The sequence below is a fragment of the Artibeus jamaicensis genome, unplaced genomic scaffold, assembly GCF_021234435.1.
Source record: "Artibeus jamaicensis isolate MK-2021 breed Jamaican fruit bat unplaced genomic scaffold, CSHL_Jam_final contig_1526, whole genome shotgun sequence".
NCBI classification, from domain to species: domain Eukaryota; kingdom Metazoa; phylum Chordata; class Mammalia; order Chiroptera; family Phyllostomidae; genus Artibeus; species Artibeus jamaicensis.
This window is the reverse complement of record NW_026521297.1, coordinates 309,561-336,413: the sequence shown is the minus strand read 5'-3', so window position 1 is coordinate 336,413 and position 26,853 is coordinate 309,561. Positions and strand designations below refer to the sequence as shown.

At 62.0% G+C, this 26,853-nt stretch overlaps 1 protein-coding gene across 1 annotated transcript; it reads right to left on the bottom strand.

Annotated features, from left to right (window-relative positions):
* Positions 1 to 1,813: 1,813 nt before the first annotated feature.
* Positions 1,814 to 26,853, bottom strand: NAPA (NSF attachment protein alpha). Its single transcript, XM_037155107.2, has 11 exons — positions 26,353 to 26,853; positions 14,697 to 14,776; positions 12,426 to 12,542; positions 7,849 to 7,895; positions 6,476 to 6,553; positions 6,175 to 6,230; positions 5,998 to 6,082; positions 5,148 to 5,252; positions 4,007 to 4,075; positions 3,553 to 3,603; positions 1,814 to 2,546 (listed from the first exon to the last, which is right to left on the bottom strand). Exons 1-11 carry the CDS (start codon positions 26,448 to 26,450, stop codon positions 2,445 to 2,447), a joined length of 888 nt encoding a protein of 295 aa, XP_037011002.1. The 5' UTR covers positions 26,451 to 26,853; the 3' UTR covers positions 1,814 to 2,444.

Here is a 26,853-nt window from a genome sequence, read left to right as displayed (position 1 = left end):
CCAGGTGATTCTAACTCCCGGGTTTCAGAGGTCTCTGTGTGTTTTGTCTCTAGAATGGCCTCAGGGGGCATGGGGACTCTACACCTGTATGTTGTTTCCGGTGTTGGCCGACTGTTGTCACCTCCATTCCGCACCGAGCAGAAAGCACACACACACACAGCTTGCGAGACCCATGACGGCAGTAAAACCCCCAGCACTTGGACTACAATGCCAGACACAAAGCAAGCATTCAATAACTGTGTGTTGAAATCCACAAGCGATGAGCCAGGCCTTTTGCCAGGCACTGTTACATAAGAGACATAAAAGGAAGGTTCTCAAAGGCGGATTGGATGCGGAGGGTGAAGAGGAGCGTGTCCACTGTAGAGTTCTGCATTTGGGGAAGTGAAGGCTCCCGGAGGGCAGGGTCTGTGGGAGCCTCTCCACTACAGTCACTCAACATCTGCCGAGCAAGTGGATAAATTACAGGTTGAAAAGAACTGTCCTGTTCAGTGGTTTCTACCCCTGGTCACACACTTGAGTCACTAGTGGAACTTTCAGGAGTCAAACAAGAACCCCCAAAGGGTGGGGAACCTCACCCAACCAGTTTATTGGTGCGACACACGCTTGAATACTTTAAAATATTTACTTAGTGATTTGAGAGAAATATGGGTTTGCTGTGCCGCTCACTCATGTATTCATAGTTTGATTCTTGTTATGTGCCCTGACTGGGGATCAAACCTGCAACCTTGGCGTATGGGGACGGTGCTCTAACCATCTGAGCTACCTGTCCAGGGCCAAACTCGAGTCCTTTTAATGATTTCAAGCACAGCAAATATTGAGATTTATTTTCAGTCATGAATGACAGAAATTGATTTTTTAAAAGATTTTATTTTAGAGAGGGGAAGGGAGAGGGAGAAAAATATCAGTGTATGGTTGCCTCTCATGCACCCCCTACTGGGGACCTGGCCTGCAACCCAGGCATGTGCCCTGACTGGGAATCAAACTGTCGACCCTTTGGTTCACAGCCCACGCTCCATCCACTGAACCACAGCAGCCAGGGCAGAAATAGATTCTTAAACCATTGTTCAGCCTGTGCCCGTGGCAGACATCAGTAGTCAACCTCAGGTCTCAGGGGTCTTAGCTGAGCTGGAGGCAGCCATTATCAATCAACACAGAGTCATGAGAGCAGAAGGGGAGAGGGCAGCAGGGCAGGGTGTTGCACAGGCCACTCTGACATGGTGAACCTCTCTCCTGAACTCTGTCCTGGCTCTGGGCGGGAGCACGGAGGAGCCCACCTTGGTTTCCAGGCAGCCCCTCCTCCGCCCCACTCGCCTGCCTGCTGCACGAGCCTCCTCCCGCTGTCCCCACCAGGAGGCAGGAGCACCGGCACATCGGATGGTTCTCCTGACTTACAGGCCCACACAGTGGAGCGGGCAGGTGGGTGGCCCTTGCCCACCTTCCCAGGGCAAAGGAATTCTGTCATCTCCTCTCCCACACCCATACCCACTTGGTCCTCTCCACTTGCCACCAGAGCTGCTTCCTCCCGCGTGTTGTGACAGAGGGAACGAGTGCACTGGGGCGTCACGGACGTGGGTGAGGCTGGGAGATTCGGAGGGCCTCTCCCACCCCCCGTCACTCGACTGCTGCACCCACCCTCCAGCTGCTGAGGGCTGGCCCTGCCGCCCACCCCATGCCCAGCCAAGGAAGCCAAAGCCCATGGGCGAAGGCACCCTCCCCTTCCCACAGTGTGGCCAGGGCCTGGTGGAGGCACCACGGACAGGACTCCGGCCCCAAAGGAAGGAGGAGGGCAGCAGAGGGGAGGAGACAGAAGGACTCATGCAAAAGTGTTGTCGTTTTATTTTGTTTTGGGGGCCAGCTGCAGCTTCCGACTGAAGAAACCTCAAAGCACTGGGACAGGAGCGGATGTGGGGCAGGTGCAGGACGGCCCCCCGGGCTCCAGGGCCTGGGGTCTCTCTGGGGAGGTCGGGGCTGCAGGAGGCTGGGCAGCTCCTGCGCTGGGGGAGAAGGCGCCCACCCCCAGCAGCTAGAGCACCCCTCAGCAGCTCCGTGTGCTCTGAGCTGGGCTGGCGGTGAACAGAAGTGGGGAGACAGAAGCCAACCTCACGCCTCAGCTGGTCAGATGGGGGGACAGATGCTGACCGCCCTGTCCTGCCTCGCTCTGGGGCAGCGCCCACAGCAAATAGGTCTACATAACAGATTTTGTATTTGGGGTGGAAAGGGATACCTTTGGGGCTTAAATAAATGGGCAGGGGGAGAGGTGCAGAGAGAAAAGTAGGTGCCATCCCCAGCCAGCAGGCCGGGTGCAGAGGCCTGTGAGATGCCTGGGGGGAGGGAGGGGAGGCCCCAGCCCAGGTCCGGGGGCACCTCTCTCGGGGCTCGAGCTGGCGCTGGAGGGGCTGCTGGGAGAGCAGAGGGCGGGAAGAGGGCCCTGGGGCGGGCGGGGCTTAGCGCAGGTCCTCCTCGTCACCCTGGATGGTCTTCTTGATGCGCAGCAGCATGGTGGTCAGCCACTGGTCCAGCCGGGAGATGGAGTCGTACTCCTTCACCTGTGGCACACCGCCAGGGCCGCGTGCTGAGGGGTGGGCAGTGCCACCCCCGGTCCGGCTCCCTCCCTGTCCTGGCCCTGGATCCCCAGGCCTTGGGGACTCTACATGTGTCCCGCCAGCCGGCCAGCCGGGTCGGAGGAGGAGCGAGGGAGGCAGTGAGCCGGCGGCTCCCTTTTATAGCAGGACTAACCTGAGTGTCAGGCAGGCTTCCTTTCAGGGGAAAAAATGGACTTCGTAGCTTTAAGAAAAGGGGTCTAGCTGCTCTGTGTTAGGGTTAGGAAGCTGAGGCCTGGAAATGCGACCAAGGCCTGTCCCGAGTGGCGCCGGGAGCTGGGAGGCCAGGGAGAGAACCCATGCCCTTCCTGCCCCCACTTCTCCACACGGAGTCTGCAGATTTCCCCACGGCTTATGGGGGCGGTGGGGCAGGGCGAGCAGGAGGGACCAGAGCGAGGTGGCCTGTGGTCAACAGGGACCTACAGTTCCCGAGGGGCAGGTGCCCAGCCCTGAGGACCCGGCCAGGTCCCCGGTGCGGGCTCTGGGACATTTAGATACACCTGCGGGGCAGAGCTTCGAGCGCACTCGTTGCTGGAAGGACGGGCCCGCCCACCCGCCTCACCCACCTCACCCCCAGCCCCTGTTCTCAGGAGGGGGAATGTCTCTGCTCACTTCCTTCCCTCTGTGCTCCGCTGGGTCACCCAAAGCGCCCGATGAGAGGTGGCCCTCGGCTGCTCGGCCAGGGGGACTCCGAGTGCGGCAGGCAGACGTGAATCTGAACCCAGCTCTGCCACCGAGGCACCAAGGCCAAGTCCCCTCACCATCCCCAGCTTGGGTGCCATCACCTGTACTACGGGGAGAACTCTCCCTGCCCCTCTCGGGGCCCCTTGGGAGGACTCCGGGGTGAACTGGAGGAAGGGGTTCACAGCCCCGGGCCCAGGCCAGGGACAAAGAGGCTGAGGGGCGTGGCAGCACGTGCCTGAGACAGGCAGCCACCCCGCCGGCCACTCACCGCCTCGGTGTAGCTGTCCACGTTTTGTTCTTCGTGGGCTTCTAGCAATTTCTATAAGAGAAGGGCAGGCAGGGGTCAGGGGTCAGGGGCCCTGGCTGGAGGGGGCGGAAAGGGGGTGTTCCAGTCCCGCCCGAGTGGGAAGTGGCCTGCCAGCTCATGGACACGGGCCACACGTGTGTACATGCACGCGCGTGTGTGTGTGTGTCCCAACTCAGCCCTGACCAGCTCCGTTGCTGCCTGAGTCTGGTCCCATCTACAAAACGGAGACCCAAATGGCAGAAGAGGAGAAACAAAATAAAAAAAACAAAACCAAAAAACTCTTGAGAACCACTGCTGGAACCGGTGATCGCACTAACTGGAGCCCCGCCTCCAGGCTCCCTGCGCCCGCCCCCACCCACCCACTTCCGGCCCCAATGCGAAGGGGGCGGGGCCGGGAGGGGCCCCCAGCACTCACTTTCATCAGCTTGTACTCCCGGGAATCAGAGAACGCGGGGAACAGCTCCTCATACTTCTGGACAGCAAGCTGAGCATCGGAAGTGCGGGAAAGGATGGGGACAAGCTCAGGAAGAGGGGCTGTGGAGCCGCGGGCCCAACAGCGAGGGGATCTGGGGACAGCCTGGGCCCTGAGCTGGCTCTCTGTGCCCGTCCCCTGGCCTCCGTGTCACCTGGCTCCTTGCCTGGCAGCACCTCCACGGAGCTGAGCTCAGCGCCAGCCCGGCTGCAGGGACAGCTGGTGGGGACGGGGAGGCGGACAGGGAGGCTCGGGGAGGGATTCCCAGGCAGGGGGGTCAGTGCTCCTTCCTGAACCTGGTCACCCAGGGGAGGGAGCAAATGACAGGCGCCTGAGTGCCTGTCGCATGCCAGGCCTGGTGCTGGGCACCTCTAGCATTTCACCGGCTGGAGGACCCAGGGGAGGTCACATGATAGAGACCCCCATTTTGAGAGCAGGCCACACCCAGCCAGGGCAGTGACTTGCTCAGGGCACAGGGTGAGCGGCAGGCAGGCCGGGGTCTGAGCGGGGTGCTCTTAACCTGCCCGGTGAGGGAGCAGGAAGAGGAGGGGGCTCGGGTGGCTGGAAACCCGCAAGGAATTCTGGAGTCCAGAGTCCGACTCCATCCCTGGGCCACTCCCTGTCCCTCACCAGCACTGACCCCTCTCATCAGGGGACCCTGAGGGTGGGTGGGTGGACACGCAGGTTGCGGCATAAATCACGACACTGGGAACCCAGGAGATCTGGAGTCTGGGCTGCATTTACTAGGCACTGGGCCTTGAACGAGGGACTCTGGTTGTGACCTGCATCTCCATCTGTGACACAGGGGACAGTGATGTCGGCCTCAGGGGGAGCACCAATGGTTCCGAATGTGTCGTCACAAAGAGCGAGCCCGGCACCGGCGGGATGGGAATCGGAAAACTCAGACACAAAAGGGCCGGGCAGGTGGCGTCAGGGCGGAAATGCAGCCGGGAGAGCAAGTGGTGCTCACCCCAGGTGACTGTCAGGGCCTGGACATGAGGGCCCCCCCCCAAGGGGCTGAGAAGGGACCTGGTCCAGGGACAGTGGCCCTAGTGCCCCAGGGGCGGTCGCCGGGCGGGCTCACCTTGGCGTTGAGCATGTCGATGCAGAAGTGGCAGAGGGCCGCTTTGAAGAAGTAGTCCTTGGCGCTGTACTTGAGGAGGGGGCTGTCCATTGCGTTGGTCCCCACCTACAGGGGTGTGGAGGCCACGCTGTGAGCTCATGCCAGGCCACCAGAGGGCCGGGGTCACTGCCAGGCACTCGGGGCCAGCTGGAGGCGGGGTCCATGCCCCAGGGAAGCCCGCAATGGTTAGTGAGTGACCAAGGACCAAGAGGCAATGGGGGACGGGCGTCACCACGGGGCCAGGTGCCTGTGCACCTCCCGAGGCGCCCCAGACGGGCAGAGCAGGCGGCCCCGCTGTCAGGCCTGCCTGGGGGCTGGCGCGTGTGCAGGCAGAGGGGCGGAGGCTGCAGAAACCTGAGGAGCAGCGGCCTGCCTCTCCCGCCCCTCCCCAGGCCGCACCACCAGGACAGTCGGGGGCCCCCGCCAGCCCTCCCCACACGGCAGAGAGGAGCGGGAGGGAGCAAGCCATGTCCCTCTCCTGTGTCCCCGACCCCCTTCCCCTGGCCCCTGCCACAGGCTTCAGCAGTTCTTCCCACTCCCTCCCCTACTCTGGTTCTTCAGAGTCAGTCACTCTGGGGTCAGCCAGGAAGCTGCTGGTGAGGACTGCGGGCCAGGCTGGTCCCAGGGGAATGGCAATGACGTGACACGGGCACGGGGACAGAAAACGGCCAGCCAGGCTGAGTCCAGGGTCAGGGCCAGGGGATGACAGGAAGTGGAGGGGGGCAGGGGAAGGGATAAGAGAGCGGGTGACGGGTGGGGGGAGGGGCAGTGCCCTCTGCGGAAGCAGGGCCCGGAGCCCCTCCGCGCCCACCTGCTCGTAGATGTCAATGGCCTTCTGATACTGCTCCAGCTGCGCGGCGTAACCGGCCACCTTCAACAGACACTTGTTGGCCGAGCTGAGTGGGGTGGAGAGAGCGGGAGCTGGTGGGGGCTGCTCACAGGGGCACTAGGGGGGCTGGGCAGCAGGAGCGGAGGGGGCCCCCGGTACCTGTTGGACTCCTCGCCCTTGTAGTAATCTGCGGACTGCTCATAGTGGGCGATGGCCTGGGGAGACACGGGGGGGGGGGGTGACGAGGTGGCACCTCGGCCTTGGTCGCCGCGGCCCCCGCCCCTGCTGGGACACAGCCAGAGCCCTTCGCCCCAGCGCTGCCGGGGCCCCATCCCCGGTCCCCATGCTCAGACACCAGAGGACTCCCGAGTGACAGGACGAAGAGAGGCGTCGGGTGCCAGGGCCGTGGCTGCGGCAGCCCCTCCCCGCCGTGGGGCAGGCGCCCCCACCCCCCGCGCACCTTCTCGATGTCCACCAGCTCCGTCTCGTAGATCTCCGCGATGGAGATGTGGTGCTTGGCTGCGATGGTGAACCGGCCCTGTGGGGGACGCGGGAAAGGGGTGTCGGTGACCATGCTGCCCAAGCTGCCCCCCTCCCGGGTCCCCAGAACGGTGGCTCCCCCCCTCAGCTGCGCCTGTGAGGGCACCGAGAGGTGGAGGCGTGAGGCTTAAAAGGGAGGTTCCAGACCGAGAGGGCTGGGCCTGCGTGCTGCCCTGCCCTGGAGGCCTGGGCCGAGAGCGCCCAGGCTCCCCTGCAGCGCACGGAGCACGGGACGGTGGGGCAGCACCGAGACCACGTGGGCGAGGTGCCCGGCAGAGGCAGAGGCCGGAAGAAGCCTGGGACAGGTGGCCGAGAGAGGCCATGGGAGGAGCAGCCCGGGCTGGCCTGGTGACAGCTCTGGACCATCGGGGGCCCTGACGTCCCCACCGCCCAGGGCCACCTTGGCCGCCCCTGCCCTGGTGTGGCCACTGAGGTGGCCCTTCTCACAAGCCAACCCGCCCTCTCCACTACCCCCCCCCAGCTCCAAACTCCCCTGGGGGGAGGCAGAGCTTTCCTGAGGGAGGCCCCCAGGTCCCAGGGTGGGGCCAGGTGCTGGCCGGCCGCTCCGCACCCAGGGAGGGCGGGAGGAAGGGGCCGGGCCTGGTTCCGGGTCTCAGCGAATGCTGCCTGCAGGTGTGCGTCCCTGGGCAAGGCCCCCACCGCCTGTGCGGCCCCTCTCCGACTGTCAGACGCACTAGCAACAGTGCACACCTCACAGGGCTTTTGTATGAGGGGGTGACCATGTCGCCGAGCGGCTGGGCCAATAGATGCCGTGACTGCAATACCACAGCATCCTGAGGGGCCCGCGGGGCAGGTCCCTGGGAAGGGGTCTGACGAGACAGGGGCAAACCGGAGAGTTCGCAGCAGCCTGAGCCTGCTTTTGGTCTGCAGTCCGGCCTTGGGCTGGCAGCCGCCTCTCTGGGCCTCATCTGTCGTTGGGGACGTCCCCTGGGGCAGTGCAGAAGCTGTGCCCACTCCGGGGGCTGCCCACCACCCCCTGTGGCCTGCTGTGAACTGGTCAGCAACTAGGATGCTGGTGGGAAAGGCTGGCCACAGGGAAAAGGACAGGTGCCCCCAGTAACCTTAACTTCTACCAATGAGGATGCCGCTGGACCGTGCAAAGGCCAGGGACAGGTCCCCAGGAGGGTCCCAGCCAGCCCCGCCCAGTGCAGGTAACCAAACCCCCCAGCTCCCACTCCCCGCCTGCTTTTGGTGCTGGAGGTTCAGGGTGAGAGGTGAGCCGGGGGCACTGTGGTGGCCCGGAGCGGGGACAGGACACGCAGCGACCCTTACCATGTCTGTATAGATCTCGATCGCCCTCATCAAACAGTTAATGGCCTCTGGGGAGAGAAAAAGGGTTGAGGGAGAAGTGAGAGAGCGAAGTGGTTTCAGTGGGAGGCGGGGGAGGCCAATGCAGCGACCAGGGCCAGGCTCCCTGGGGAGGGGACTGGGCGGGAAGGTAAAGGGACCCCCGAGCCCAGGACCCCAGTCAGACTCACTGACTCACTGGGCACACGCATCAGAGGGTGGGGCTGCCCTGCCCCTTGAGCGGCCACAGTGCCGCCACCTTCCTAGTAACCCCAGGGGCAGGACTCGACGGTGCCAGGTCAGGCTGACGGCCAGGCTCCCCTGGGTGCCAGGAGCCAGACCTCCCACGGCTTCACCCTTCAGGACTGAGCTGCTGGCCAGGGGGCAGGTGGGGCCAGCGGCGGCCAAGCCTGACACTGAGGGACACGCAGGTTCCTGGGCTCTGCCGCCCTTCTGCTGTGGGACCCCGAGGCCCCCCGGCGGGAATCCCCGTCACTCCCTGGCCCGGGCCGCAGCATTCAGCAGAGCCCCCCAGCTCCTCCAGCCACAGGCTTCCGACGAGACAGACACCCAGCAAGGCTGGAGAGGGGGGTCGGGGCTACCTCTGTTGTACTATCTCTTGCAAGACTTAAATCTGCGGATGGCTCTTTCCTCTTGACAAGTTATTTGGAGGAGAGAGAGTGAAGCACGAGTGGGAGGCATTTTCCAGCAGAGAGAGATGAGCTCTCAGGCGGGTTTTTTTTTTTTTTAACACCGTTTTAATGCCTCTCTGGAGGGAAGGGAGTGCCGGGGGTGGAGGGAGAAGGACAGACAGCCAGGACAGACGGGACATGGGGCGAGGGAGCCCAGGCCGACAGCTCCTCCTGCAGTCCAGGGCACTGGCAGGCTCCCGGCCGGCTGCCAGGGTCCCCGAGGGGCTCTCAGCCTCACTGCGCAGTGATAGGTCTCGGCTGAGCTCTGGGTGGGCTTTCAGGGAGCCCACGAGCTCCCCAAATTCACACACACCAAGTGTCTCTGTGAGCACCGCCCTGGGAGCGAGGGCGTCTGAAGGTTTCGTCCCAACCTGAAAGGCCTCTGGGGACCCTGAAAGGGTTCGGAGGGCAGACACCTCCCGGTTACGGTTTTGAGGCTGGCAGCTGGAAGCCCGAGCCCGTGGGGAAAGAGGGAAAGGAGGCCAGAGAGGGAACCCCACAAACACGAGAGCTGGAAACCCTCGGTGGGTCTTTAGCCCGCACGCTCTGAACAGCACTCCGGGAAGGGACCGGTGAGCTGGCGCCTGGTGAGACCCCAGGAGGAGGACGATGAGGAGCCGGGTGGCTGGGCTGCACTGCACGTCACGCCCCCTCCGGCCTCCACCCCAGGGGGCGGGCGGCACCAGCAGGCACCCTGTGACTCACCCACGCCCTCTGCAGTCCACCCCGACGCCCGCAGGCAGAGGTGGCAAGGCTGCCCCGGCTGGATCAGTGGCCGGAGGAGGGGCTGGAAGCTCCCCTGGCCGCACAGACTCCCTGCAGCTGCCGCCCCGGGTGCCGGCACCTGGCCTGCTGGCGCAGGGCCCGGAGCGCTGTCAGCAAGGTGGCCCTTGCCATGTGGCAGGGGAGGCTCTGTCCCCAACGCCCCCCACCCCCACCCGTGGCAACAACACTGACTCAGAGGATTAAATCCCCCTCCTGCCTGCTCTGCACTCCGGGACACCTGTCCCTGGAAGCGGCAGCTGACGCCCTGGCAGGAGCGCAGGCAGCCAAGCCCCTGACACACTGGCTGCAAGCGGCTCATCTTGTCAGGCCCCATGGATCCTGAGGATGAGAGGCGGTGCACCCTGGGGGAGCTGGGACTGACCAGCTGAGGCCCAGAGAGGGGCGGCCCAGGACCCAGGGCCCTCCATCCTGGGCTCCAGGCGCCTCCCACCCACCCTGCCTCCCACCCCCCTCCTGCAGTCCATCCCCCAGCTCCTCCGGTCTCCTGGGAAACCCGGGTGAACCCCAGAACCACAGGAAATGGAATGGATTGAAAGACGATGCCAAAGGCTGGTACACAGGAGGTATCTGGTAAATGGCAGTGGGTGTGGGGTACAGGGGGAGGGGAGGCGGGGGCCTGGCCACCTCCGTGCCCCGGGCGCACACGTGTGAACCCGCACACGCAGCCCTGGGCCCAGCTGTCGGGAGGCGGAGTCAGAGGCCTCCCTGGCCTGAGTCCACTCAGTGCTGCGGACAGTGGCTGGGAAACGGCAGAACCACTGACAGCTGGGCATCGCCTCCCCGCCCCCACCCCCCAGGCGGCAGCAGGACACCCCCCCCCCCCGCCCTGCCCCACACTGCGGGCAGGGCCCTCCAGGGCTCTTGTGGGGGGGGTGATAAAGGACAGAGGCCTTTGAGGCAAGTGAGGGGATCAGCAGGGCCCCAGGGAGACGGTCACCTGCTCAGGGAAAGTGGGCCAGGGTCCAACCCGGCCTCCAGCTCCGTTTCACTGGGCGAGGAGCCCAGGGACCTCGGCTCAGAGCCCGGCCAGGCCCGGCAGACGCGAGCTTTCACCGTGGGCCAGGTGCCACCCTGGGCACGTGCGCCCTGGCCTCCTGGGTGGTCTCTGCCTGAGCAGAGGAAGTGACCATCCGGGGTCTCGGACAGCAGGCGCCTGCCGGCCCTCCGAGGCCACACTGAGCCCCACGCAGCTGCCCCGAACCTCTGCGAAGCGGGACTGGCCCCAGACACGAAGCAGCGGTCACCCTGGTGCAGATGTGCCCCCTCCCCTGACCCTGGCTCAGACGGTCCCCAGCTGGGTGCTGGGACCGGGGCTGGCAGTCAGGAGGTGGTGGTGTTGGGTGGAAGGCACTCTGCCCCCATCAGGCTGTTCTCTGCCCCACTGCCCCTCCTGTCCCCCCACCCCCCCAAAACCCGCCCCCTCCCGCCTCAGCTCCGGGGCAGCACACCATGTCTGCTGACCCCCGGGGAGCCTGGCCGGCCTCTGTGCCTGGCGAAGGGACCGCAGCCACACCTAAGCACTGCCACTCTGTCATCTCTCAGCGGACTCTGCTCGACTCTGCGCTTCTTGAAGCCAGGCCCACAACCCCCCCCCACACACACACAACCCCCAGCGCCCGCTGAGAGATGAGAAAATCCAGATCAAAAGCCAGGGAAGGACATGACATCACGGTGCCAGGTGGGGCCTGCCCGCGGGAAGCGCTGGGCCTGTTTAAGGAGCAGCCGGTGCCGGGCACCTGTCACTCGGCCTGGCACTGTTCTCCCGCACCAGACACAGGTCCTTCCAGTCCCCCGGGGGCAGCGGCTGCAGGTCGCCCCGAGCCCCAGAGAGAAGGCAGGCCGGGGCGGGAGTGGGGGACACACAGATTTCCTCGGGTGGTTCCAGCTGGAACGAAAACCCCGGGGTGGCCGGGGCATCGTCACTTCACCCGCATGGCCGGCGGTGGCTCAGTGCTCAGCTCTGTGCAGAGAGCGACAGTGACCCACTCAGGCGTGAGGCCTCCCCGCCAGCCCCTGCCCGGGCCGAGCCACCATGTGGCCACTCAGGGCCGTGTCTGTGAGGCGCCCGGTGGCAGAGCCGAGACTGGTCAGGACTGGGAACGGAGGAGAGCCAGCTGGTCTGCCCCGAGATCAGACCCCGGGAAGTGAGTGCCCCCGACTGCAACACAGTCGCACGGGCGGTCCCCAGGGCCGGCGTGCGAGCCAGGGCTCGATGACCCCTGTGGGTGCCTCTGTGGGCTGCTGCCCGCTGGCCCCCTGGAAGTACGGGCCTTTACTCAAGATCCTGCATCTCCTTAAAAAAAACCCCACAAAACTCAAGTCCTTCCCAGTCTCATGAGAGAGGAGAGTGACAATAGATGGTCTTAAGTCCTCGTTTGCTAAAATTAAAAGTTAGCAATCCATGTCTGGCACCAAGATTTAAAAAGTAAATTAAAATTCAAGCTCCATAAAATGGAAATTCTGGTGCCCACTGGGCTTCCGCTCCCAGATGAGCCCAGCGGGACAAAACGGTGCTGTCGCGGTGAGTCACGCTGACCAGGGCTTTGTCCCCGGCACCCTCTCAGCTGAAGGGACCTGTGCTCTGGCGACTCCGACTCGGGCTGTCCGCTCCCCCCCCCCGCCCAGCCCGGGGTGGGGGCCAGGTTAGGATAACTTCCTCTGTTTTCTGGGCAGGGTTCCCACTGGGCTGGTCCCAGAGGCCCTCCCACCCGCTCCGCGTGTTAATTCTGACAACGGAACAGATTTTCCTCTCCCCTTGGCATGCGGCAGGGCTGGAATGTAACTCCCACTCCCAAATGCTCCCTGGCTTCGGGAGAGGAGCGATCAGCCGTGCACACACACGCGCGCGTGCGCGCACACACGCACACACACACACAGTGGAAGGGGGAGGCGGCAGCTCAGAGCCGGACACAAATGCCAACCGGAAGGGAGCCAGTTCTGCAATTAAAACTCGAGCGCCTCCCCGCCAGCCTGTCGGCCACTGGAGAAAACCAGAGCCCGGCGGAAACCCGAGGACCCCCCTGCGGAGCGCTCCTCTGGGGTGCCCTGGGTGGCCGGCCCTGGGGGCCCACAGGCCCTCCTCACCTTGGGGGTCAGCCTTCTTGAAGGCGTTGCCGGCGTCCACAAAGCAGGTGGCTGCGTCGTGCTTGCTCTGAAGCTGCAGGTGCAGCTGGGCCGCCTGGCAGAAAGCGTTTCCGGCAGCTGGAACGGAAGACAGCGGCCTGAGCGGGTGCCATGCTGCTTGTGAGCCACACAGCCGCTGCCCTGGGCGCTCTCCAGAGAACGGAGTCCCAGAGACAGCACGGGGGTGGCCTGGGCGAGCGGAGGCCTGGACCTGGACCGCGGGCCTCCTGGGGAGCTGGGGAGCCCAGGGCTGGGAAACCAAGGGGCTGAGCTGGGGGATGGGGCCAGGAGGGGACGTGGGGGGCGACAAGGGCAATCGAGATTCTGCTCCAAAACACTCCCGGTTTACTAGCACCTTCTGAGTCTCATTTTATCCCCCCCCCCACTCCTCTGCCTCTGTCCTCGCTCTGGTCCCTTGAGTGGAGTCACTGCAGGTTGTGTGGGCAAGTCACCAGCTTCACTGAGGTACGTAGAAGTTGGGGGGGGGGCGGAACATAGAGGGTCTGCTCCATCCAGGAGCTTCATGTCCTGAGAGGGAAATAGGACGTGGACACCAAGTCCTTGAGGGCGGAGGGACAAGTGCCCATGGGCGGGGGCAGTGGACACCACACACTCGAAGCCCAGTCTGCTCTGTAGTCAGCTATATACTGTCACCTTCCACGGGTCCCAAGCCATTCTGTGGGGAGACCGTGCTAACTGGGACCTCACAGCCACCTCCCGCTCAGTTCGGAGGCTGCTTCCCTTCATCCTCCTCCGGCCGAGGCCCAGTCACAGGAGTTCTGAGCTGGAAGAGCAGGAGAGGGCCTGGCCCTGGCCCTGCACCTCTGGAGCGGTGGGGCAGACACGGCCCCCGGGCCCTGCTGGTGCGTGAGCCCTCTATTATCTCCAAGGGCTAGCAACTTGGGTGCACGATTTCCATGAAAGTTAGTATGACTGGGTTAAAAAAACTGGCCTAGGAATCCTGTTTGAGTAGTTGGGGGGTGGGGTTTACAAATGTTAGGGGGAAAGCAACATCTACCTACGTGATCGGAAAGTAAGTATTCTTTCAAGGTGCTGTATGAGTACGGGAGCATAAAAATACACAGAGCGCCTAGTTCTTTCTGCAAACTAGCCCTTCCGAGAAATGACAGCAACTGATCGCGCCCCGTGGCTCTACCGCCCCCTCCAGGGCCCGCCCCGGGTTTTCTCTTCTTCCTGGTCAGCAGGCTCCTCTCTGGTTTCCCCCAGTCCCCCGATGCCATCTCGCTGGCACTCAAGTCACAGTCCGCAATCGGCCCCCGAAGGGCTCAAGGCACCGGCTCCGGAACCTCTCCTCCGGGCCCGAGGCAGCCCCCTCACACGGCCCCTCCCTGCCAGCCGCCTCTGCTCCTACTCAGGCGCCAGCCAAGCTCCGGCCTTGGGGAGCTGGACCACGACGCAGGGCCAAGTTGGAAGGGTCGGGACTAGGCTGACACTCCCCCCAGCAACACAGGTGTGAGTGTCTCCGAGGTGCATGACCTAGGGTGACCTCCCCCCACAGCATTCTGTGCTCCTGCGCCACTGCGTCCACCGAGTGCCGACTGTCCCCAGTGGCAGTGACCTCCTTGAAGCCACGCTACAGCCCTGTACAGTCTCGACTATTTTCCTGTCCCGGCCCTGAGGGGGACACAGATGATGAGAGGCTGAGGAACTTCCCTGAGGTCGCAGGCCAGTCTGGGCTGTGACTCAAATCCAAGTCCCTCGGCCCCAAAGCAGCACAGGGGGAGGTTAAACGCCCGGCTGTGGAGTCGGAATTCCACACTGTCAGCGACTAGTTGCGGGGCCTGGGGCAAGGGGCTGAGACAGTTCAATCACACAGTGCAGGCTCAGTCAATGGGAACTGTGATCAGTGTCACTGGGGCCACTCGGAGGTCCCCCCGCCCAGAAGGCCCAGAATTCGCACTCGGACAGAAGCGGCAAGGAACAGTTTCCAGGGAAACCCGACACTCCGAATTTAAGGAGGAAGCCCTGGAAGACCTCCTCATCCACGTGGGTCCCGTAGACTCAGCGATCGCGTTACCCTCGTCCCTCCGCCTGCGCTCTGAGGCCCTGCGGGCTCTGATAGCCAGGCGGCCGGCCCACAGGTTCCTGCTGCTGGGGAAGCCTCCACAGACAGGGGGCTGCAAGGCCCCCGCCCAGCCAGGCCTTGGGGCCCAGAAGCCGAGGGAGGAGAGGAGGGAGGGGCGAGGAGGAGCCCCAGCAGAGGTCACGTACCACTCCAGTTTTTGGCCATTTTGAACATGTTTGCTGCTCTGGCGTAGATTTCGCAGGCTTCCTCTATTTTGGATGAGCCTCTGGGGAAGAAAAAACGGAAAAGCGAATAAAGGATGGGAAGAATCTCCAGTCCAGGATCGGGAGGAAGCGAGCAGAGACAGTGGAGATGTGGCCCTGTGTCCACCCCGTGATCCCCCCGGGCAGCCGGCTGCCTGAGGCCGGCTGTGGCCCAGGCCTCTGCTCCCAGCTCGGAGGGCAAGGGGGACAGGGTGGGAGAGGGTGAGAGAAAGCAAGCACGGGCAGCTCCCACCCCCTCACACAGAAGCTGCCTAGACCCTCCTGACCTCCCCCCAGACTGCAACAACTGACAGCATCAGACAGTCTGACAGGCATCTCCTCTTCCACTTCCTGCCCGGCTGCTCCCAGGCTCCCACAAGGCCCTCTCCCCAACAGACTGCAAAGCATCCTGGGGGAAGCGCCCACCTTTGGACGTTGCGCCCATTCCCCCATGACTGAACCCTGTGCCTTGCAAACTGCCGTTGTTCAGCGAAGGTGCCCCCCCACCCATGCAGAGTGTGTGTCACTGCCAATTCAGGCCCGGGCGCGCTATTACAAAATAACCACGCAGAGAAATGTTACTTAAAATGTGCATGGGAAAAGCTCCCATGTGTGTTAAAACAAAACAAAAAAAGAGAACGTGAAGAAAAGCATATATGTTTATGTAAACAGAATTATTTCTGGGAAAATGCACCAAAAACTAGTTGCAGCATTTTTCTCTGGGGCGGGGTCTGCAGAACTGGGGGCCCAGCGTGAGAGATGGACCAATACCCTTTGTTTGTTTGTACTGACTGAGTGCTTCTTAAAAGATTTTATGTATTTATTTTTAGAGAGAGGGGAAGGGAGAGAGGGAGAGAAACATCAGTGTCATCAGTGGTTGCCTCTCACATGCCCCCTAGTGGGGACCTGGCCCACAACCCAGGCATGTGTCCTGACTGGGAATTGAACCGGTGACCCCTTGGTTCACAGGCTGGTGCTCAATCCACTGAGCCACAGCAGCCAGGACTGAATTTCTTTTTTAATCACTTGCATGTTTTATCTATTCAAGAAAAGAAACATATATTTTTTAAATATCAGGCTTCGTATCAGGTCCTATGATCCAGCAATGAGTTACATTTCTAACAATTTATCCTAAGAAACTAATCAGAGGAGCTATACGGATGCTCGGCACGGCATTATTTAAAACGGCAAAACTACCCTCAGAAAATGTACTGAGTAACAGCAGGTTCCGGGGAGGCCCGGAGGAACACCCTGGAGGGGCGGCTTTGCCCTGGGGTCCGACCTGCAAGCGGTGCCAGTGAACCTCTTCCTGCATCGGGAGATCCCTCAGGAACACCCGCCCCCGGCAGGTAAGTCACTCCATCTCCAGTGACCCCCCCCCCAGGCTTAGTCCATGAGGTCTGTAGTCTGGGTGACTGTTCGAACCCCCACCGCCCACGAAAAACCAGGCAAATAAAACCCACACGCTCAGGAGCTGCCCAGATGGTCCCAGGGGTCCAGATGCTCTGCCCCCTGACCGCGAGCAATGCATTGTTTCAGAGGAGGAGACAAGCGCTGACTTTCCAACTGAAAGCCACACAAATCACGTCCACTGTCCCAGTGTTCACCCCTGTGTCAGATGGCCCTGAAAGCCGCCACAGCAGCCAGCTGGCAAGGGCCCCTGGCGGGGTGATTTTGGGAGCTGCGTCCGGAGCACGCCTTCACTGCACGGCCGGGGCCGGGGCCTACCTTGCTCATGATTTTGAATCCCGGGGAGGGGGGCTCCTTGCAATAATCGAATCTGAGCCCCCAGCCATGCTCCCTGGAGGTGGTCTGGGTGGGGCCTAGGCTCAGGATTTTGCAAAAATCCTCATCTGAGAGTATGTCCACTGATTTCAGAGAGAGGGGGAGAGGGAGGAAGAAGGGAGGAAGAACGGAGGGAGGGAGGGAGGGAGGGAGGGAGGGAGGGAGACACCAATGGGCCGCCTCCCCGTGCCTGCACCAGGGGTCAAACCTGCAGCCCTTTGGTGCAGCGGACAACGCTCCAACCCACTGAGCCACCCGGCCAGAGCTGGAATCAGGACTTTTAACAACGGTCCCAGATCATTCAGGTGGTCAGGTGAGTTTGGATAGGAAAACCTGTCTGCCTAGACAGACAGCTGGGAAAGCAGCAGGCCGTGACCTGCTCTAGGCCAGGTGACTCCAGTGGGCAAATGCCTCCCAGGGCCGGCTGGGGGCGCAGGGGGTGGGACTGGAATCCTGACCCCCTAAATGCAAACCACAGCAATAAGATGCTTCTTTAGATGAACAAGCCTACCCTCTGCCTTCTGGGGCTGGGCTGACACTGTCTTCCCACCCTCTACTGTCCCCAGGAAGTGCCCCTGAGCAGTGCGCCCCTGCCCCCAGCTTCTCGGGCCTCGCCCCAGCTGGCCCAGCATGAACCTGAGGCCCCCTGTTTGAAGGGACTTCTTCAGAAGCCATTCCTGGCCTTGGAGAGGGTGGTGCTTCTACACATTTCTGGCAGGAGAGATTTCAGGGGGCTCCTCCAGGGCCAGGATGCAGAAGCCCCAGGGGGGCTTCTCTGGAACATTCTCTTACAGGAGATGGATGCACTCACGGGCTGAAATCACATGTCTGCGCGCTGGGGACCCTCCCTCCCTTGAGGGTGCCGTGTGGTCTATCGGGCCCCAGGCATTCTCCTGGAGTCCGTGACCGTGACAGACACTAGGCAGGGCCAGCCCCAGCTGGTGTTTCAGTTCAGTGGGACAGAGCGGGCACAGGACACAAAGCCTGTCAGCTGCTGGGCTGACATCCTCTGACCCCAGACAAGGCTGGGCCGGCCCTGCACTGGGTCGGCGATCCTAACGTGGGTGGAAAAGCTGGAGGGACTGCCGCCCGCTCAGGCAATGACAGGGGGTCTCTGGAGTCCCACCCTCTTCCTTTAGAGATGGAGGTGGAGTCCCCAGTGGCTTGCGGGCAGGTCCCGAAGGAGAAGCGGCTCACACAGTCATCCTGGGAACAAATATCTGAGCACTTGTCATGTGCCAACCTGGTCCCCGGTAAACAGGAAGTTGGCAGGATAATTTCTGAGTGATCAAGCACCGGAGGGGCTGGGGAGGAAGGGCTTCTCCGAATGGCAGGTCAGGGATGTGCGCTGTGGGCTTAGGCCCCAGCGGTGACGAAGGAGCACCCCACACAGCAGTCAGAGCAGGCGCACGGGCCCTGAGACACGCGCAAGCCTGGCCACTTCAGGGAAGAGGGGGCCGGGACGGCTGTGGTGCAGGGGGTGGAAGGCAGTGAGGGGAGCCCCATGCTGGATGCAGGCCAGGAAGAGGGTTCGGGCTGCCTTCTAAGGTAATAGGAGGGTTTCTGGCCGGGAGGCAGTGATGGGAAGGAAGAAGGCCCCAGCTTCGCCGCCCGCTGGTCTGTCTCCCCGCGCAGCTCATCTGCATGGTTCCCCACAGGCTGCCTCTGCCCAGTCGGGACGGTTCATGTCACCCATCTCAGGGTGGCCTCGGTGACGAGCACCACAAACCCCCCGGGCTGGGCAGACCACCTTCCCCCTCTGCCCCCTGCACAGGATCCAGAGAAGCGAATCCAGAGAAGCAAGTGCGTCCACCTCTTCTGAGGAGCCTGGGTGGCAGCACTGGTGACAGCTGCCTGTCCCTCCCCCACGGACCTCCCGCAGTGGCTCGGAGCCATGCCCAGGAATAGAGGGAACCGGTTCGGGCCGGCCCAGTGCGGGGCTGTCTATAATTACCCCTCCGCGTTGCTTTCTGCCCCCTTCCCAGGCGGAGGCAGCAGTCTCAGGTCTCCCAGGCACAGCCACCTACCCGGGCGCCGGCCACATGGAGCGGAGTGAGCAGCACCGGGAATGCACAGCCGCCCGGTGGGATGGGGGGCAGGGCCTCGGCTTTCCTCTCGCCCTGCCCTCCTCGATCCCCTGGGCCCGCAGCGCCACACCGCCCGCCTGCAATTCCCTCGGGACCTCCACGGGCAGGGCAGGCACAGCGGCTCCCACTTTAGATCCCCCCTCTTCACAGTCCCTCTCTCCCAACCCCCTGTGGGGTCGCAGCCACCGGCCCTCACTCCTCCCGAGAGGGAGAGTGAAGGCCCAGCCCTGGTCCTCCGGTTGGAGCCCTGGGTGGGAGGAAGGGGCCCAGGGTCCTGTCCTGGCCTTGACTTCCCCCAGGTGCTCCTCACAAGGGCCAACCACGGTCCAGCAGCCTCCGCCCGGAAGGACACGCAGTCCCTCGCAAGAGCCCTTCAGGTCCTCACCTGGGCACTTACAAACCCTCCTGCTTTACAGAGGAGGAAGCCCGCTGGGGCTCGGGGACGTTAAGGGGCCTGCCCAAGCCCACACTGCCAGGAAGCGCCCCAGAGAGGCCGTGGCCCTGGGACCCAGCCTTGCCCTTGTCTCTCCTTCAGTGACCGGGAGGCTTCTTTCTCTGCCCCAAAGAGGCGTCTGGAAAATGAGGAGGCAGACCAGGTCCCCGCCTGCCCACACCTCTCCAGATTAAACAGCCTACGCTGCTCAGGTTCCCCTCATCTGACGGACCAGCGGGTTGCTTTCTGCTGAAGGCTGGCCGGGCGGCCTCTAAGCAGGGAGGGAGGGGTCTTTGCAAAGCCCCCCCCCCCAACAGTGCTGCAGGCAGAATGTGAAGGTCTGGGTGGCACAGGGAGCAGGCGGTCACGGGCGGCCGTGCTCCCCTGCGGAGCTGACAGAGCCGGAGCCTCGGGACCCCTCCCACGCGACCCCCCCAGGCACCGCCGCACAGGGACACTCTGAGCCCCTCACCGCCTGCCTGGCTCCGCACTGACAGGTAGGGCCGGTGCCCACAGTGAGGCCACGGGCCCCAGTGACCACGAAGAACGGAGCTTTACGCACAACTGCCCAGAGCTGAAATCATCCCGGACCCGCCGCTGACACGGTGGTACATGCGCACGAGGGGCAGAGACAAGGGGGACCTGAGGTCAGGCAGACCAGGCTGAAATGGGTCTCAGCACTTTGCCAGCAGAGCGACCTTGGACTAGCAGTCTCTGAGCCTGGGTTTCTCCATCTATAAAACGGGGGCGATGAACCCGACCTGGGAGGCGTCGTCTCTGTGAGGATCAGAGGTGACCTGGCGCTGAGGGAGGCAGGAGGCGGCGCCTACAGGGCTGCCAGCAGACACAGGAGGAGATGCCCGCTCCAAAGGCTGTCTGCCGCCGGGCTGTCGGGGTTCCAGAGTCACGTGGGGCAGTGGAAAAATCTCAGACTGCGGTCAGACAGGCTAGGAACTGGCGCCGGCTGGTGGTTCCCCAGCCTTGGTTTCCTCATCTGTAACCTGGGGACAAGACTCCGCACTGGCGGGGCTGCTGGGAGCATGAGGCAGAGCCCACAGAGCGCCGCCGCGTGAGCCCACAGGAGCGTCACCCCCGCAGCCCGGCGGAGAGGGCGGAGTCTAGCACTGTCTCCCCACTGGGACATCTCGGCGGAGGCTTCAGCGCGCCCCTCACCGTCCCCACCCCTCCTCACTGTAAACCCAACCGCAGGGCTGTGCCAGCCACAAGGCCTGGCAGGGCCCCCCGCGGCTCCACACCGATGCCACGGCACCACAACATGGTCACAGCATCTTAGCCAAAGCCCGAACGCTTCCTGCACCTGAAAGACGCTTCTGCAAGAGCCCAGCCTCTTGGCAGCCCCGCTCCCAACAGAAGCGTGGGAACCTCGACTGTGGCACAACAAGGCCGGGTTACCCGGAAACCCCGTGTCCCCTCGGGAAAGGCGCTGCTCGGAGATGGGCAAGAAATGCTGAGATTTCAGCCGCAGGTCTCGGCAGCTGGCAGGGCAGGTGAACCGCCCTGGCTCGGCTGGAAATGGCACTGGGGTCCCTGCCTGCTCTCTGGGAGGCAGGCTGTCTGGGAGCCAGGCCGGGAGCTGCCACTGCCCATGGGCTCGCAAATGGCCAGGTGGGTCCTGTCCCCGGCCCTGCCAGCAATTCCTCCCCCAGGAAAGCCGGCCCCCAGGGCTCCTGGGGTCGCTGGCGCTATAGGCGGTTCAAGCAGGGACGGGTTTGTCAACACTTGATCTTCGGGGCCTGCGCCATCTGTACACAGAACGCCCTGTCACCTCCTCCTCTGGGACCTCCAGCCCCACTCCCCACGACCATACCTGCTAACGACAATAATGACAACGATGAGAGCAGGCACCGCGGAAGCACGTGACCAGCGCCGGGCGCTGTGTTCCCACCGCTCTGTGCGCAAAACCGCGCTTATGCCTTTGAACAGCCCCAGGAAGGAGCCTCGGAATGACTTTCATTCCGCAGACGAGGAAACCTCCCAGGCGTGCGGCTCTCCAGGTGGAAGGAAGGTTTTATTCTGCACTGGGGCGGAGGGGAAGGTGTGAGGGAGGAGGGAAGCCCCAGGGAACAGGCCCCGAGTCAGAATCTGTACATACAGCCCAGCGGGGGGTGTAGCAGGGAAGTCTACCCCCACCTCCGCCCAGCGAAGACACCCAGCAGGAGGGAGGAAATCGTGCCCCGCCCCCCTCTCCCTTTCTGCGGTTTCACGGTGCTTTAAGCAGGGAATCTCCCCTATTTGCTTCCAGAGAAGTCTGGGCTGCTTCCCTCCTTGGGAAGTTTGGGGGAGGGGAGGGGGCGCAGGAGGAAAGGTACAGAGCGGCTGTGATCTACTGACTGACTGTCTGCCTGGAGGCTGGGGCACCAAAGCCCCCAAGCGTCAGGCAGCCCAGACACAGTGCAGAGCAAAGAAAGCCCTAAGGGCGCGGATGTGGGGACCCCCACAGGCAGGGCTACCCCAGGCCCCTCTCGATTTGTAATGCTGTCCTCGCTGAGGCTCCAGAAAGGGGAAGCGGCAGCGGTGCAAGGAGCTCCAACCTCCCTGGGCCTTGAGAAAGGCGGGTTGTGAAACGGTGAGCACGGCAACGCCAGCTCCGGAGGCCAGGGCTGAGCTCGCGCTGTGCGCCCAGCCCTCAGACACGCGGGCTCCGTCAGCACCCTTGCCCCCTGCTCAAGCCTTGTTCATGCCCATCTCAGCTGCTCCTGGAGCTGGGCGGGGAGGGAGGGGGAGAGGGAGGGAGGGGCTCCAGCTTGCCAACGGCCTTAGTGCCCAAAGCAGCTGAGCCTCAGGGGAAGCTAAGTGTGGTGGAGGGAGGGCTCTGGGACCAGACAGGCCTGGGTCTGACCGTGGGGTCGCACTCACCAGGGGACTGGGCGGTACCTCGACTTCTCCACCTCCACGGGAGGCTCTGAGGACCAAAGGTGGGGACGCAGGTGAAGCGGCTGGCCCAGGCCTGACTCGGAACCAAAGTGGACACTTAATAAACATTACCTGTCCTTATTTAATCACTGCCTTCGCTCTCCCCCACCCCAGCTCTCTCCCATAGCAGCTGCCATGGTCCTTTCTTTTTTTTTTTTAAATAAAGATTTTATTTATTTATTTTTAGAGAGCGGGGAAGGGAAGGAGAAAGAGAGGGAGAGAAACATCAGTGTGTGGTTGCCTCTCACACGCCCCCTACTGGGGACCTGGCCCACAACCCAGGCATGTGCCCTGACTGGGGATGGAACCAGCAGCCCTTCGGTTTGCAGGCCCGCGCTCAGTCCGCTGAGCTGTACCAGCCAGGGGCCGTGGTCCTTTCTAAAAGGCAAGTGGAAACCCTCCAGGATGGCCCAGCTAGGGACTGAATGTCTGTGTCCCTCCCCTGAAATTCATGCGCTGAACTCCTAACCTCCAAAGTGATGGTATCAGGAGGTGGGCCCTCCCTCCAAGGGTGATTCTGTGCCTTCGTAAAAGAGGCCCAGAGAGCCAGGCCACCCCTCCCACCGTGTGAGGACACAGAGGAAAGACGCTGCCTCTGAGGAGGCGGGCCCTCAGCAGACACCAAATCTGGCGCGCGTGATCTTGGACTCCCCAGCCCCCAGGGCTCTGAGAAGTAAACGCCTGACTACACGCTGCGCAACTGCGGTGCTTTGATGTAGCAGTGTGAACCCACTAAGACAGAAACGCCTCCTTGAAATCTGTAATGCGCGCCCGTCCCTCTCCCTGCCTCGCCCCGTCCCTCTCCCCGCCTCGCCTTGTCCTGGCTGAACTTTGCCCCCGACTCCTGCCCTTGGAACTTCCGGTGCTAACAGGGAACTCCCTGTACTCCACGCCACACAGCAGGGCCCTGAGCAAGCTGCCTCCTCTACCTGCAGTGGTGCGCCCCCCAGAGGGCACTCCCAGAACTACTGTTCGTCCTCCCAGATGGAGGCCTCTCCTTCCAGGAATCATCCCTGGCCCCTGTGGCTCTCGGTTCCCCGTCATTTCGGGCAGAACGTCCTCTCACGCCACACCTTTCCGGGCCCCTACTCCCTCAGCAAGTCCTAGGGTCCCATGGGGCCCAGCTCTCTCCTCACCAAGAGCCTTCCTCCAGGTCGGGCAGCTTCCGCCCAGCCTGGGGACTTCCCACCAGTGGCACAATCTCGTCCTCTGTCACATCTGCCGATTGTGGTTACTACTGTCTGCCAAGCGCTAATCCTGTGTCGGTGTAGGAGGGGGTCAGAGGGGCAATATGGCCCCAGCAGTAAAGGCATCTGGGAAATGTTGGACTCTGTTTAATCTTCTGTGACTGTTTGGCTCGAGGGAGCCTCGGGCTTGGCTGACTCCCCAGAAACCCGGAGTGCCACCCAAAGATAAACGTCCTCCCCCCCAGTTAATGGATGTGCAGACAGTGATAACTGTGTATTCTCATGTTAACTTAGAAGCAAGCGCATTGTCCTTCCTGGCGGTCTACCTGTCTCCCCACCGCATGACTTTTACCACTAACTCCCCCATAAACAAGAGACCTGTCTTGGGAGGAGGTAGATTTTCCCGGCCGGCCACCCAGGGAGCAGACGTCTGCTTTGTCCACCTGGCTAAGTTTCTCCTGTCAAAGATTTCACAAACCTGGACAGGGCCCCGCATCAGTTCTTTGGAATTGGTCCTGAATTTGGACTTTTGGGGCTGTTTCCCCAGCTGTCAGGGAGGAACACTGTTCCTCTATCTTTTGAGGTTCTGCTGCCTGGTCGAAAAATCAAATTGGCACGAGGCAGATGAGCAGGAGGAAAAAAAAAATTCAAGCTTAATGGCACGTATGTGTCTAGTGTGCATGGGAGAGACCCAGGAACACTAAGGAACTTGCCAAATGGCCTAAGCCGCCCGGTTAAATACCGCCGTCAGCTGAAGACAGACGCTGAGGGTGGAGAGTCAGTTAGGGGAGGTTACCAGGAAAAGCGCAGTGAACAAGGGCAAGATCCTCATGCGGATTTAGGTCCAAACCTTCTCCACTAGCTACTGAGGGCAGGCCTGGTTCGGTAAGGGAGACAGACACGTGCACAAGTCCTTTCAAAAGGGTCACTGAACTAACTTTCACGGGGCTTTCAGAGTTTCCCCTAAAATGAACCAGCCTAAAATAACCAACACCCCAAAGAGGCATATCTGGGGACGGCAAACCCTGCTCCCCTTCCCAAGCAGGTGACAAGTGTCCACGCACAGCCCAACAGCATGCCGATCCTCAGTCCAGAGGGACCGGAGGACAAAAGACAACCAGCAGAAATATTAGCTGAAATCTGAGCTCTTGGCCCCGCCCCCAAACACTGCACCAGACCGGCTCCCCTTGTGAAGGAAGAACACAGGCACACACATCCTCTCTCCGCTCCCAGCCTCTAAAACTACACGCTCCTCACTAACCCACACATCAGCCTGGATGCCCCTCCTCACCGGCCACGGTATTAAAGCCCTTTCTCTAAACATTAATGGGCGGTCCCTCTCCTCTCCTGGAAGGAGCCCTGCCCTTCGTTTCTTACCAACCTCCGAACACCGTCTGTCCCAGTCCCCAAGGACCTCCTCTCAAACCCTGTCCCTGGCCTCCTTGCAGACCGTCCCAGTCTCTCGGCCTTCCCCACTCTCTGCCTCTCTGTTCCCGGACACTGAGCCCCCCCTCCACCACAGTTCCTCCTAACTCTGCAAACCCGCCGTCCCTCTCCAGTCCCTCCTCTGGGTCCTAAGAGCAAGGCAACCCTCCCCTGCCCTCCCGGGACCTCAAGCCCCTTTCCCTAACCTGACTGAGTCCCCAGGGCCCAGAGTCCTTTCCCGACTCTTCCAGCTCCTCTCCCATCACACTCAGCTCCCCTCTCCTCTGACTCTCCCACCTGGGTCCCCACGGCCCCGCCCAGTGCAGGTTCCAAACCTGTTTCCTTCCCGGAAGTGACACCGAGGAGAGCTGACATCACTCACGCTAACCCTGTGTTGGGCTGGGCTCCACTCCAAGCACTTTACAGGCCCTCTCATTCAGCACGATGGCAAACTTCTGAGATAAGTTTTACTAGCGACCCCTTTTAACTGGAAAATTACTCATAAAAGCTCATAAAACAAGTGGCAGAGCCACACTTCAAACTGGGGCTCTGGACACTCTTTTTGAAAAAGACTTTATTTGTTTATTTTTAGAAGGGAGAGGGGGAGAAAGAGGGAGGGAAACACTGACTGGTTGCCTCTTATGCGCCCTCCACTGGGGTCCTGGCCTGCAACCCAGGCATGTGCTCTGACTGGGAATTGAACCAGCAATCTCTCTGTTCGTAGGCTAATATTCGATCCACTGAGCTATACCAACCAGGGGACTTTCAACACTAAACATTCTCTTGGTAAAAGCCTTGCCCAGGAAGATTCCTCAAAGGATGGTCATCACTTTTATGAGCGAACATGAATTTTGTGTGAAATGTCCACCATGTTGCAGACCCGGCACCCTTCTCAACACACCACAGCCACTCTGTTCACACGGGAGACCGCTGCCCAATGACCACACCGAAGGGCCTCCACTCCCTTTGCTTTTCTCATCTCCCTCCCCTCCCCTCATCCCTCCATCTGCTGAACAAAGTCGCATCACTTACACCCCTACCCCTCGTCATTCTCCAGCCTCTCAGCCCAGGGCTCCATTCTAACTCCATTACCCAGGATTCCCCTGCTCTGAGGTCACTCAAGTACAAGGTCCCCCCTGCACTGGTCACCATTAGCCAGGGCCATACTCGCCCCAAGCACCTCACAGTTGACCTCATCACTCCCAGCATCACTTGAGTCCAGACCCTCTCACCCCGATCACCCAGGGCTCATGTGGTTTGCCACGGTCTTGGAAAGGTCAATCGCTAGGGCGGGTGTCCTGGGCCCCAAGCCCCAACTCGCCCACCTGGGATCCTTCGGGTAAAATTTCTTACAGCTCCCAAAGGCTTCAGGACCTGGCTGCTCTCTCAGGTCCCCTTGATCACCTCAGGCTGGTCCCCTTCAAGGTCTCAGACCACATGCTTCCAGCCCATTGACCCGCCTTTAGCCTGGGTTCCCTTCCCGCCTCATGATGATGTTGCCACTGCTTAGGTGTCCCCAGCCCAGGGCCCTTCCACCATCTCAGACTCTCTCTTCAAATCGTGTTGACACAACCCGGGAGTTCTGGCCCTTCGACTGTGTCCCCTCTGCTGCTTTAGACCATGGCACCTTATTCCAAAATCCTCTCCGTTCTTTAGGCTCCAGCCCTTCGTCCCCACCCCGCCTCCTCAGGCCGTGACTCCTTCGTCCTCTCAGCTACGTCCAGGGCGACCCTCAGTGCGGTTCTTACCCAAAGAGGCCTGAGAAGAAGGACTGCGAGTTCTTCACTTTGCGCTCGGCCTCGGCCAGCAGCGCCATCGCCTCCGCTTCCTTCCCGGAGTTGTCCATGGCGGTTGCACAGGTACCCACCAAAACGCCGGACCCGGGCCCTCGGAGGACTCAGCCGGGGCCGGGCCGCGGTATACAGATCGGGGGAGCTTAGCCGGCTGCGTTGACGTCGCCGGGGCAGACTATTGCTACTCTGAACCTCGTGATTAGCGCTGGCCAACCAGCGGCCTTGTAGCGCGGGGCGCGCCCCTCAGGCCACGCCCCTGAAGGCCGTCCCAGGCCTCCCCGTGACCCACGGCTTCCAATCGGCGAACAAACGCTCCAACGCACGCGCACATCACTGCGTACGGCAGCCCAGTTTTTTTCCGGTTGTTCCGTACAACATCCCAGGTAATTCGGTATAAACCAGGTGATTCTGTATAAGCCAATCGTAGTCTCTACGGTGAAGAACCCGTTCCCAACA

Excerpts from the sequence above, each read along its gene's own strand:
- NAPA (XM_037155107.2), bottom strand. The coding sequence starts at position 26,450 with ATGGACAACTCCGGGAAGGAAGCGGAGGCGATGGCGCTGCTGGCCGAG. Across the intron at positions 14,777-26,352 it reads TTCTTCTCAGGCCTCTTTGG|AGGCTCATCCAAAATAGAGG; the intron begins GTAAGAACCGCA and ends TTTCTTCCCCAG. Across the intron at positions 3,604-4,006 it reads GGGAGTACAAGCTGATGAAA|AAATTGCTAGAAGCCCACGA; the intron begins GTGAGTGCTGGG and ends CTTCTCTTATAG.